This window comes from Ranitomeya imitator, chromosome 6, assembly GCF_032444005.1.
Source record: "Ranitomeya imitator isolate aRanImi1 chromosome 6, aRanImi1.pri, whole genome shotgun sequence".
NCBI lineage: Eukaryota > Metazoa > Chordata > Amphibia > Anura > Dendrobatidae > Ranitomeya > Ranitomeya imitator.
In genome coordinates this window covers 418,638,942-418,652,572 of record NC_091287.1, presented here as the reverse complement: position 1 = coordinate 418,652,572, position 13,631 = coordinate 418,638,942, and the positions used below count along the sequence as shown (strand labels likewise).

Sequence of the window (13,631 nt, the reverse complement as noted above, 5' to 3'; positions counted from 1 at the left end):
TTTTATTTAGTACTACCATATTTTTTGGACTATAAGACGCAGTGGACTATAAGACGCACCCAGGTTTTAGAGGTGGAAAATAGGGAAAAAAATATTTGAAGCAAAAAAAAAAATGTGGTAAAATTTAATAACATACAATTATATGTGGTGTTATTATATATAATAGTATGTTATTATGTTGGAAGCTACGGGTAGAAGATGGTGCTGCGGGACCAGTGTGGTGTCTGTAAAGTACTATATGAAGACGCTGGAGGGTGAGTATAAGAATGGGGGCACAGGGCTTATATTTAAAGCACCACTCCAGAACTGAAAAATAACACTGGGGTGCTGCTTTAAGATCCCATTGGGAGAACTATAACTCCCAGCATGTCCTGCAGATCCTATGGCATGCTGGGAGTTATAGTTCACCACAGGAGTGGCACAGTGCTTTATTGTGTATTGTAAAGACTAACCTTTTAATTGTGGCAGCCAGCCACACTGTGGTGAGGTAAAAGCATCCCACGACTACACACACAGAGCCCTCCCTCTTGTTGCCTCTCCACAGCACAGGTCATAAGGGGAAGCCAGCAGATTCTAGTGCGGTGTCTGAAGGACCTGTGATGATGTCAGAAGAGGGAGGGCTCTGTGCTGTCATGTGATGCTCCAGCCCGCCCTCTTCATGACATTACACAGGTCCTTATGCCTCAGCATCCAGCACAGCCTAGGCAGGTATGCAGCGATCTTGTCTCCCCTGGCCCCCTGCTGCTGCTGCCCCCTCCTCCTCCGGACACACAGAGCTCCCCAGCTGCTGCATGAATCCAGCGCTGGGGAAACCATGTGTGTCCCTGTTTCAGTGAAGGAGTATTCATGTGCTGCTCCCCACTCAGCTGGCAGGTGGGCAGGGAAGCGGCTAATGAATATTCACTGCACTTTAATCATCAGGACCATGTAGTTTCCACAGTGCTGGATTCCGGGCAGCGGGGACATTTTTCTGCCTCCTGCAAGTGGGATCACAGTGCAATCCCACTAGCCGCTGCCCCCCCTCCCCACATGCTACATTCTGACCATAAGACGCATCCACACTTTCCTCCCAAATTTGGAGGGAAAAAAGTGCCTCTTATGGTCGGAAAAATACAGTAATTTTTAAATTCTTTACCAAGAAGACAATACTCACAAAAGTAATATTGCACGGAAGCCTATAAACACCTATAGGGAATCCTGAGAGCAACACCCCTTTGTAAAGTCCATAAAAATGAGCTCCAAATGAAAAGCCCCATATTGGAAAACATCACAGATAAAAAAAAAAAGTCAAACTCTAGGGAGCAGCAGGAAAGAAATAATAACAAAAACGTTCCACTTTTCAACTGGTTACAGGTCCTCTTTAAGAAAAAGCCATTTAATAATACCTCATATTACACATTTGTACTTTTATCTCCTAATGTAAAAAAATGAATACATAATACAAGACACATAAGTTGGTGTTTCTGGCAAATATTACTCTCTAAAAGAGTCTAAAACCATCTAAATAAAATATGAGCAGCATGTGGCTCAGTGGCCTTGCAGCACTGGGGTCCAGGGTTCAAATCCCAACAAGGACAACATTTGCAGGGCATTTGTTCTCCCTGTGTTTGTGTGGGTTTCCTCCGGGTTCTTCCCACATTCCTAAGACATACTGACAGGGAATCTAGATTGTGAGCCCCAATGGGGAAGGTGCTGATAATGTCTGTAACGTGCTGAAAAATTAATGGCACTTTATAAGTGAGTAAAATAAATAAAATGTCATCGATTAATTTACATTTCTCTTAAGTATCGGCACATGTTACCGCCGGCAGCAGCAGAAAGCCGCTACTGAAGAGGAATGGATACTGTTGTGAATTCTGTGGCAGAGCTCCCTCCTGTGGTCACAAGTGGTACTTCGGCTGATTCTCTCTGTGAGCTTCCGTTGGTGGAGGAGAGTGGTACTGCGGCTTCTGAGTTTCCTTCCTCAGGTGTGTGGTGAAGTCGTTAGGTGCTGCTCTATTTAACTCCACCTAGTGCTTTGATCCTGGCCTCCAGTCAATGTTCTAGTATTGGACCTGTTTCCTCCTGGATCGTTCCTGTGGCCTGCTGCTCTGCATAGCTAAGTTCTGCTTTGCTATTTTGTTTGCTGTTTTTTTCTGTCCAGCTTGTCTATTTGTTTTTTCTTGCTTGCTGGAAGCTCTGGGACGCAGAGGGTGTACCTCCGTGCCGTTAGTTCGGTACGGAGGGTCTTTTTGCCCCTTTGCGTGGTTTTTTGTAGGGTTTTGTGTTGACCGCAAAGTTACCTTTCCTATCCTCGCTCTGTTCAGAAAGTCGGGCCTCACTTTGCTAAATCTATTTCATCTCTATGTTTGTCTTTTCATCTTAACTCACAGTCATATGTGGGGGCTGCCTTTTCCTTTGGGGTATTTCTCTGAGGCAAGGTAGGCTTATTTTCTATCTTCAGGCTAGCTAGTTTCTCAGGCTGTGCCGAGTTGCATAGGGAGCGTTAGGCGCAATCCACGGCTGCCTCTAGTGTGGTTGGAGAGGATTAGGGATTGCGGTCAGCAGAGTTCCCACGTCTCAGAGCTCGTTCTATGTTTTTGGGTTATTGTCAGGTCACTGTATGTGCTCTGACCTCTATGTCCATTGTGGTACTGAATTACCTTATCATAACAGGATACCCACCGCTCTCTGCGACTAACGGTCTCGGTGAGTACTCTGGCAGCTGTGCTCTGCTTGTGAGCAGCTCATGACGTCCCTGCCATGTGCTGCTTACAAGCATTAAGCAGATGCTGGCATCGGAGCAGGACGCTGCAAGGGAGCGCCTGGTAGGTGAATGTAATGTTTTTTTTAATCTTTGCTGATGGGTCCATGCATACCAGGAACAGGATGGGGCCAATTATAAAAGAAAAAGGATGGGAACAATCATACCAGGAACAGGATGGGGCCATTCATACCAGGATGCCAGAAAAATGAATATGCATTACCCTCCATGCCCATGGGTGTAAAAAGCAGTGCATATTCATTTCTCTTTAGCAGCAAGCACAGGAGCTAGCCGGAGCTGCCGGCTCTAGCCTCCTGTGACCCGATGCTCCGCCGAAACCGCTCCCTCACCTCCCCACCAAAGCCCATACATCCGGACTAGAAGACGTATCCCCTATTTTCCTCCACAGTTTGGGAGGAAAAAAGTGTGTCTTATAGTCCGAAAAATAAGGTACATGAGCAGCACCGGTGGCTCAGTGGTTAGCAACGTAGCATTTCAGCGCTGGCGTCCTGGGTTCAAATCCCACCAAGGACAACATCTAAAAGGAGTTTGTATGTTCTCCCTGTGTTTGTGTGGGTTTCCTCCGATGCTCCAAAGACCTACTGATAAGGAATCTAAATTGTGAGTCCCAATAGGGATAGTGCAAATAATATCTGTAAAAAACTGTAGAATTAATGGCGCTATATAAGTGAGTAAAATTAATAAATAAGTACAAGGTGAATCTGTCATCAGACTGTTTGGGACATCTGGAAGAATGAATACCTGGAGAAGAAAAGGCGAGTGCTACCATGAATTTTATGTAATGCCAACAGCAAAAGATCCTGAGAAAATTAAAGCGTAGCGTAGCTTTTCATCCTGGAAGTGGGCTAACACATTTTTTTTCTAAGAACCGTGAACAAAGAATAGTATCTAAACAAGTTGCAAAAGCAACATTTCTCTAACAATCCAGGAGCAATTTGGTGATGAACAATAAATTTTTAAGCATAATGAAGAACCATGTCACAAGAAAAAAGTGACAACTAAGTGGCTTGGTGAACAAAACAGATTGGAGCCAGGTAAAGCCCCAGATATCAATTAAATTGAGAAACTGTGGTCAATCCTCAAAAAACTGTTGGACAAACAAAAACACAGCAAATGTAATTACCGTATATACTCGAGTATAAGCCGACCCGAGTATAAGCCGACCCCCCTAATTTTGCCACAAAAAACTGGGAAAACTTATTGACTCGAGTATAAGCCTAGGGTGGAAATGCAGCAGCTACCGGTGAATTTCAATAATAAAAATAGATCATTATTTCCCCATAGCTGTGCCATATAGTGCTCTGCGCCGGTCATTATTGCCCTATAGCTCTGCCCCATATAGTGCTCTGCGCCGTTCATTATTGCCCTATAGCTGTGCCCCATATAGTGCTCTGCACCGTTCATTATTGCCCTATAGCTCTGCCCCATATAGTGCTCTTGCACCGTTCATTATTGCCCTATAGCTCTGCCCCATATAGTGCTCTTGCACCGTTCATATTGCTCCATAGAAAGCTCTGCCCCATACAGTGCTCTTGCACCGTTCATATTGCCCCATAATAATCTTTATTTTTATATAGCGCCAACATATTCCGCAGCGCTTTACAGTTTGCACACATTATCATCACTGTCCCCGTTGGGCTCACAATCTAGAATTCCTATCAGTATGTCTTTAGAATGTGGGAGGAAACCGGAGTGCCCGGAGGAAACCCACGCAAACACGGAGAGAACATACAAACTCTTTCCAGATGTTGTCCTGGGTGGGATTAGAACCCAGGACCCCAGCGCTGCAAGGCTGCAGTGCTAACCACTGAGCCACCGTGCTGCGCTCTGCCCCATATAGTGCTCTTGCACCGTTCATATTGCCCCATAGAAAGCTCTGCCCCATATAGTGCTCTTGCACCGTTCATATTGCCCCATAGAAAGCTCTGCCCCATATAGTGCTCTTGCACCGTTCATATTGCCCCATAGAAAGCTCTGCCCCATATAGTGCTCTTGCACCGTTCATATTGCCCCATAGAAAGCTCTGCCCCATATAGTGCTCTTGCACCGTTCATATTGCCCCATAGAAAGCTCTGCCCCATATAGTGCTCTTGCACCGTTCATATTGCCCCATAGAAAGTTCTGCCATTGTCGCTGCTGCTGCCGCAGTAAAAAAAAAAAAAAAAAAAAACACATACTCAACTCTCTTGCTTGCAGCTCCCGGCGTCTCGTTCCGGCGTCCGGTCCCGGCGTCTCCGCTCTGACTGATCCAGGCAGAGGGCGCCGCGCACACTATATGCGTCATCGCGCCCTCTGACCTGAACAGTCAGAGCGCAGAGACGTCGGGAAGATGGAGCGACGCCGGGAAGATGGAGCGGCGCCCGGCGGCTGGAACGTGGACAGGTGACTATGCGATACTTACCTGGTCCTGGCGTCCGGCTCCTTCTCCAGACAGCTGGTCTTCGGTGCCGCAGCTTCTTCCTCTATCAGCGGTCACCGTTACCGCTGATTAGAGAAATGAATAGGCGGCTCCACCCCTATGGGAGGTGGAGCCGCCTATTCATTTCTCTAATGAGCGGTCCCACGTGACCGCTGATAGAGGAAGAACTGCAGCACCGAAGACCGTGGGACGGCAGGGGGAGCGCCAGGATCGCTGGAAGCAGGTAAGTATACCTCAGCGCCCTCTCCCCCTCACCCGCCGACCCCACCGCCGACCGTGACTCGAGTATAAGCCGAGAGGGGCACTTTCAGCCCAAAAACTTGGGCTGAAAATCTCGGCTTATACTCGAGTATATACGGTAACTTCAAGAACTCATAATGCATTCTGAGGTCCCCATCAGTCAGGATTTGGCCCAGAAGCTGGTATGCAGTATGCCAGGGCGAATTGCAGAAGTCTAGAAAAATACAGGTGAACATTGTAATTATTGAGTCGTTGTATCAATTTGATCTAATTGTCTATAAAAATGTAAACACTTGTGAAATGTTTACAATTGTATACAAAAATTGAAAGGAACGGATGGCACTCACCGGTAAAAAACTTATTTAGTCCAATACTTTAAAACATCAGCGTCTGGAGGATGGGCGCAGGAGTGGAATGGACGACAGCCGTTTCGCGCACTGCAGTGGCGCTTCTACTGGTCACACAGGTAAGTGAGACTGACATCACCTCTTAACAGAGGGAGGCAGCTAAACCCCACCCCCGGTGCTTGGACACATGTGCAGCAGCTATACATAACAATTAAAATGCATTTGGAAAACAAATGAAAACAATACAAAAACACAATAAAACCGGCTTATTACAGGAAAATGGACATATCCAATCTTTCATACAAACCAGCTGATTCTTGCGTTCGAGTGCGCATAATCCATATGGCCTCTCTTTTTAGTAGAAGCTTGTGCAGATCTCCTCCTTGCACTGGAAGAGAAACCCTTTCAAGGCCAGCAAAAGAAAAAACCTCTGGGTTTAGTCCATGGAATTCCCTAACATGTTTCATCAAACGTGGAACCCCCTTGCCTGAACCGATCGAGTTGTAATGCTCTCTCAACCTCACATAGAGGGGGTGAATGGTCTTGCCAATATAGGACTTACAAAGACATAAAACCACATAAACCAGGGGTGTCAAACTGCATTCCTCGAGGGCCGCAAACCATGCATGTTTTCAAGATTTCCTTAGCATTGCACAAGGTGCTGCAATCATTATGTGTGTAGGTGATTAAATTATCACCTGTGCAGTACAAGGAAATCCTGAAAACATGACCTGTTTGCAGCCCTCGAGGAATGCAGTTTGACACCCCTGACATAAACCACATGGGTCGTTTTGCACGTGATGAAATCTTTGGCAGTATGAGATACACCTCCAATGCAAAGTGTTTGACTTACATCATGGTCATTACAAAAAGGACAATGTCCACACTTAAAATTACCGTGAGGAACACTTTTACTCAACCAATTACCTTGTTGCTTCACCATCCTTTTTTCACTACTATGTCACCCAGAGTGGTACTGCGTCTATTAGAAATAATGGGACCCCTTGCTGCCACCTCCGCAATATCTTTATCACGTTCTAGAATGTGCCTCTATGTGAGGTTGAGAGAGCATTACAAATCGATCGGTTCAGGTAAGGTGGTTCCACGTTTGATCAAACATGTTAGGGAATTCCATGGAGGAAACCCAGAGGTTCTTTCTTTTGCTGGCCTTGAAAGGGTGTCTCTTCCAGTGCAAGGAGGAGATATGCACAAGCTTCTACTAAAAAGAGAGGCCATATGGATTATGCGCACTCAAGCGCAAGAATCCACTGGTTTGAATGAAAGATTGGATATGTCCATTTTCCTGTAATAAGCCGGTTTTATTGTGTTTTTGTATTGTTTTCATTTGTTTTCCAAATGCATTTTAATTGTTATGTATAGCTGCTGCACATGTGTCCAAGCACCGGGGGTGGGGTTTAGCTGCCTCCCTCTGTTAAGAGGTGATGTCAGTCTCACTTACCTGTGTGACCAGTAGAAGCGCCACTGCAGTGCGCGAAACGGCTGTCGTCCATTCCACTCCTGCTCCCATCCTCCAGACGCTGATGTTTTAAAGTATTGGAATAAAGACGTTTTTTAACCGGTGAGTGCCATCCGTTCCTTTCAATTTTTGTATCCATTGTGGCTATTTTCTTTGGAGTGGCACCCCGGCTCACGGAGAACTTACTGCTGTATACATGCTTGCAGTATCATTTCATGCAGTTACCTGTGCACTGAGTGGGCTTCCCCGCTGTGCAGATTAACACTTTGTTGGAGAATGTCTACAATTGTACTTCAGGAACCACAGAAACATCTGATTGAAAGATTTAGGCTATGTGCACACGTTGCGGATTGGGGTGCAGAATCACAAAATCCGCATCTCCTGGCAGAAAACACAGGTGCAGATTTGAAGCGCTTTTTATGCGGATTTTGTGCTTTTTTGTTGCGATTTGATGCGGATTTAATGCGTTTTTTACCACTGCGGATTTCTATAATGTAATGGTTCATAAACGCTGCAGATCTGACAAAAGAAGTGACATGCTACTTCCTTTGATCCGCAGCGGTTTTCATACGAAATTTTCCGCACCATTAGCACAGCATTTTTTTTTCTATTGATTTACATTGTAGTGTGAATCACTTTGTGGTTCTGCAGCGTTTTTGCGTGGGAAAAAACGCTGTGGATCCGCACTAAATCCGCATAGTGTGCATTCAGCCTTAAGAACCATCAAGCTGCAAAGTTTAAAAAAAAAAAAAAAAATTTGTGTTAAGTTTCAAAACTTTTTGTCTCCGCAGGAAGGAATATTATTTTGTCAATACATTTAAGATAGATGAGAAGTATACTGTTTGATGCATAACACAACACATTAAGCCTTACCTAAAGGAATTTTGCAATCAGATCCTCGTTGATGCCTCCAAAATGTAATGGCAGACCTCTCTCTGTTATGCAGGCGATTCAGTCTTTCAGCTAGGCCTCCCCTACAGAGAATTCAAGAATGTGTCACATGGCCAATAGTTGTGTTAATTTATGCCAAAAGCATACAAATGGGACTATTTACAGTTTATTTTCCTCAGAACATTAGAAGAATTGCTTTCTGCAGAACTGTTCCGACACTTAAGCACAGTTAAAAAGCCCATTAAACCTAATAAAATGTGCAATTAGTTTTACAAAGAAATATATAATTTACATGCCAAAGGGTATTGTCTTAATTTTAAATATCATGACTTTCTGTTTATTGTATAAAGAATAAAAAATACAATGATCATTAAACTTTACTAAAAGGAAAATTAAAAAAAAAAAAACATAAAAGTGTAGAAAATATTTCAGATATATGTTACATATTATGGTGTTTTAATTCCCTGATTATTATTTAGATCACTAAAGCTAATGTTTTCAATGTGCAGCCACATTGTAGTTTTTTGTTGCTATGGGGGTAAACCCACATCACTTTTACTGCAATTAAAACCTGTGGGAAAATGGTGCTACATTGGCGGCCACAACATGTGAATGCAGGCTAAATGAGAACATTTACCTTGTACACTATATTTGCACTTAAAATAATTTAATATTAACATCTATTCAAACGTGGCTATTCTCCATTTTCGTTCTTAGGCTGTGTTCACACGTTGCGGCTTTTTCGCGGTTTTTCCCGATAAAAACGCTATAAAACCGCAAAAAAAACGCATACAATAAGCATCCCATCATTTAGAATGAATTCCGCATGTTTTGTGCACATGATGCGTTTTTTTCCGCATAAAAAACGCATACCGCACAAAATCCGGACATGCTCTATCTTTTTGCGTTTTTTTTGCGGATTTCCCACTCCAAAATGCATGGGGAAGTGTCCGGAAAAAACCGCGGCAAAATGCGGCAAAAACGCGGCAAAAATCGCATGCGGTTTTCTTGCGGATTTCATGCAGAAAATGTCCGGAATTCTCAGAAATTTTCTGCATGAATTCCTGAACGTGTGCACATAGCCTTACTCTCCTCTTTACGAGACTCATCATTTTTTTATTTTTCTGTTAACATATTAGTGCTTGTCACTAGCAGGACGAGTTGTACTCTAGAATGACAGCATTAATTTTTTCATGTGATGTAATGGAAAACAGGAAAAAAAAAAACTCCAAGTGGAGCAAAAGTGGGAAAAAAAATGGAATTCCACTATTATTTTTGGGATATTTATATACACTGTTCACTATATTGTACAAATGACCGGAGAATATGAATTTCAAATTCAGCACGATTACAGCAATACCAGACATGAAAAAAAAAAAAAAAAAAATTATATATATATATATATATATATATATATATATATATATATATATATATATATATATATATATACATATACATATACACACACATATGTATATACACATATATATATATACACACACATATACACACACACACATATATATATACACACACACATATATACTGTATATATATATGTGTGTATATATATATATATATATATATATATATATATATATATATATATATATGTGTATATATATATATATATATATATATATATACATATATACATACACGGTATATATATAAATATATATATGTGTGTGTATATATATATACATATATATAATCTATCTATATATATATACACAGTGGGGCAAAAAAGTATTTAGTCAGTCAGCAATAGTGCAAGTTCCACCACTTAAAAAGATGAGAGGCGTCTGTAATTTACATCATAGGTAGACCTCAACTATGGGAGACAAACTGAGGGAAAAAAAATCCAGAAAATCACATTGTCTGTTTTTTTAACATTTTATTTGCATATTATGGTGGAAAATAAGTATTTGGTCAGAAACAAAATTTCATCTCAATACTTTGTAATATATCCTTTGTTGGCAATGACAGAGGTCAAATGTTTTCTGTAAGTCTTCACAAGGTTGCCACACACTGTTGTTGGTATGTTGGCCCATTCCTCCATGCAGATCTCCTCTAGAGCAGTGATGTTTTCGGCTTTTCGCTTGGCAACACGGACTTTCAACTCCCTCCAAAGGTTTTCTATAGGGTTGAGATCTGGAGACTGGCTAGGCCACTCCAGGACCTTGAAATGCTTCTTACGAAGCCACTCCTTCGTTGCCCTGGCGGTGTGCTTTGGATCATTGTCATGTTGAAAGACCCAGCCACGTTTCATCTTCAATGCCCTTGCTGATGAAAGGAGGTTTGCACTCAAAATCTCACGATACATGGCCCCATTCATTCTTTCATGTACCCGGATCAGTCGTCCTGGCCCCTTTGCAGAGAAACAGAACCAAAGCATGATGTTTCCACCACCATGCTTTACAGTAGGTATGGTGTTTGATGGATGCAACTCAGTATTCTTTTTCCTCCAAACACGACAAGTTGTGCTTCTACCAAACAGTTCCAGTTTGGTTTCATCAGACCATAGGACATTCTCCCAAAACTCCTCTGGATCATCCAAATGCTCTCTAGCAAACTTCAGACGGGCCCGGACATGTACTGGCTTAAGCAGTGGGACACGTCTGGCACTGCAGGATCTGAGTCCATGGTGGCGTAGTGTGTTACTTATGGTAGGCCTTGTTACATTGGCCCCAGCTCTCTGCAGTTCATTCACTAGGTCCCCCCGCGTGGTTCTGGGATTTTTGCTCATCGTTCTTGTGATCATTCTGACCCCACGGGGTGGGATTTTGCGTGGAGCCCCAGATCGAGGGAGATTATCAGTGGTCTTGTATGTCTTCCATTTTCTAATTATTGCTCCCACTGTTGATTTCTTCACTCCAAGCTGGTTGGCTATTGCAGATTCAGTCTTCCCAGCCTGGTGCAGGGCTACAATTTTGTTTCTGGTGTCCTTTGACAGCTCTTTGGTCTTCACCATAGTGGAGTTTGGAGTCAGACTGTTTGAGGGTGTGCACAGGTGTCTTTTTATACTGATAACAAGTTTAAACAGGTGCCATTACTACAGGTAATGAGTGGAGGAAAGAGGAGACTCTTAAAGAAGAAGTTACAGGTCTGTGAGAGCCAGAAATCTTGATTGTTTGTTTCCGACCAAATACTTATTTTCCACCATAATATGCAAAAAAAATGATTAAAAAAAAGACAATGTGATTTTTTGGATTTTTTCCCCTCAGTTTGTCTCCCATAGTTGAGGTCTACCTATGATGTAAATTACAGACGCCTCTCATCTTTTTAAGTGGTGGAACGTGCACTATTGCTGACTGACTAAATACTTTTTTGCCCCACTGTATATATATATAGCTCAAAAAAGTAAAGGTAACACTAAAATCCCACATCCTAAATATCACTGAATGAAATATTCCAGCTGTAAATCTTTATTCACTACATAGTGGAATGTGTTGAGAACAATGAAACCTATATAAAATTATCAGTGTAAATCACAACTAATATCCCACAGAGGTCTGGAGTTAGAATGATGCTCAAAATTAAAGTGGAAAATGAAGTTACAGGCTGATCCAACTTCAGTGGAAATGCCTCAAGACAAGAAAATGATGGTCAGTAGTGTGTGTGCCCTCCACGTGCCTGTATGACCTCCCTACAAAGCCTGGGCATGCTGCTGATGAGGTGGCAGATGATCTCCTGAGGTATCTCCTCCCAGAGCTGGACTAAAGCATCCGCCAACTCCTGGAGAGTCTGTGGTGAAAAGTGACGTTGTTGGATGGTGCGAGACATGATGTCCCAGATTTGTTCAATCGGATTCAGGTCTGGGGAACGGGTGGGCCAGTCCATAGCTTCCATGCCTTCATCTTGCAGGAACTGCTGACACACTCCAACTACATGAGGTCTGGCATTGTCCTGCATTAGCAGGAATCCAGGGCCAACTGCACCAGCATATGGTCTCACAAGGGGACGGAGGATCTTATCTCGGTACCTAATGGCAGTTAGGCTACCTCTGGCGAGCACACGGAGGGCTGTGCAGCCCTCCAAAGAAATGTCACCCCACACCATTACTGACTCACTGCCAAATCGGTCATGCTAAAGGATGTTGCAGGCAGATCGCTCTCCACGGCGTCTCCAGACTCTGTCACGTCTATCACATGTGCTCAGTGTGAACCTGTTTTCATCTGTGAAGAGCACAGGGCGCCAGTGGCGAATTTGCCAAATATGGTGTTCTGTGGCAAATGCCAAGCGTCCTGCACAGTGTTGGGCTGTGAGCACAACCCTAATTTGTGGACATCGGGCACTCAGCCCATCTTCATGGAGTCAGATTCCTACCGTTTGTGCAGACACATGCACATTTTTGGCCTGCTGGAAGTAATTTTGCAGGGCTCTGGCAGTGCTCCTACTGGTCCTCCTTGCACAAAGGCTGGAGTAGCAGTCCTGCTGCTGGGTTGTTACCCTCCTACGGCCCCCTCCATGTCTCCTGATGTACTGCCCTGTCTCCTGGTAGGGCCTCCAGCCTCTGAACACTACGCTGACAGACACAGCAAACCTTCTTGCCACAGCTCGCATTGATGTGCCATCCTGGATGAGCTGCACTACCTGAGCCACTTGTGTGGGTTGTAGAGTCCGTCTCATACTACCACGAGTGTGAAAGCACAACCAACATTCAAAAGTGACCAAAACATACATCAGCCAGAAAACATTGGTACTAAGATGTGGTCTGTGGTCCCCACCTGCAGAACCACTCCTTTATTGAGTGTGTCTTGATAATTGCCAATAATTTCCATCTGTTGTCTATTCCATTTGCACAACAGCATGTGAAATTGATTGTCAAACAGTGTTGCTACCTAAGTGGACAGTTTGATTTCACAGAAGTTTGATTTACTTGGAGTTATATTCTGTTGTTTAAGTGTTCCCTTTATTTTTGAGCAGTATATATTTATCTACTATATAATTGTCTAAGGGTCACTTCCGTCTGTCTGTCACAGATATTCATTGGTCGCGGCCTCTGTCTATGTTGTGAATTCCGCTCTTGGGCTCCCTCCGGTGGTTGTAAGTGGCACTTTTGTGAGTTCTGCTCTTGGACTCCCTCTTGTGGTTTCAAGTGGTATCGCTGCTCCTTGGAGTTAGCTGTCATCAGCTGCCTCCACTTATCTTCTCTTCTGCTCGGCTATTTAGGTCTGGCTGTTCCTTCAGCTAGTGCCACTTGTAAATGGTTTCTGGTTGGATTCACATCTCCTTGGATTTCCCTGTTTTCCTGACCAGTTCAGCAAAGCTAAGTTCTTACTTGCTCTGTTCTGTTCACAGATTGTGGACTTATCCGTTCAGTGCTTTCTATGTTTGTCCAGCTTATCAGTATGAATTAATTCTGTCTTGCTGGAAACTCTGGGAAGCAGATTTACCCTCCACACCTTTAGTCAGGTGTGGAGATTTTTAGTAAACTCTGCGTGGATTTTTGTAGTGTTTTATACTGACCGCACAGTATTCCATCCT

General features: G+C 43.4%; 1 protein-coding gene across 1 annotated transcript in view; it reads right to left on the bottom strand.

The window, feature by feature from the left end:
- The window catches only part of SPIDR (scaffold protein involved in DNA repair), an 801,106-nt gene that overhangs the window by 546,128 nt on the left and 241,347 nt on the right, over positions 1–13,631 (bottom strand). Inside the window, exon 7 of the mRNA XM_069731306.1 lies at positions 8,121–8,221. Coding sequence (XP_069587407.1) covers positions 8,121–8,221 — 101 coding nt within the window. The remainder of the gene's footprint in view (positions 1–8,120; positions 8,222–13,631) is intronic.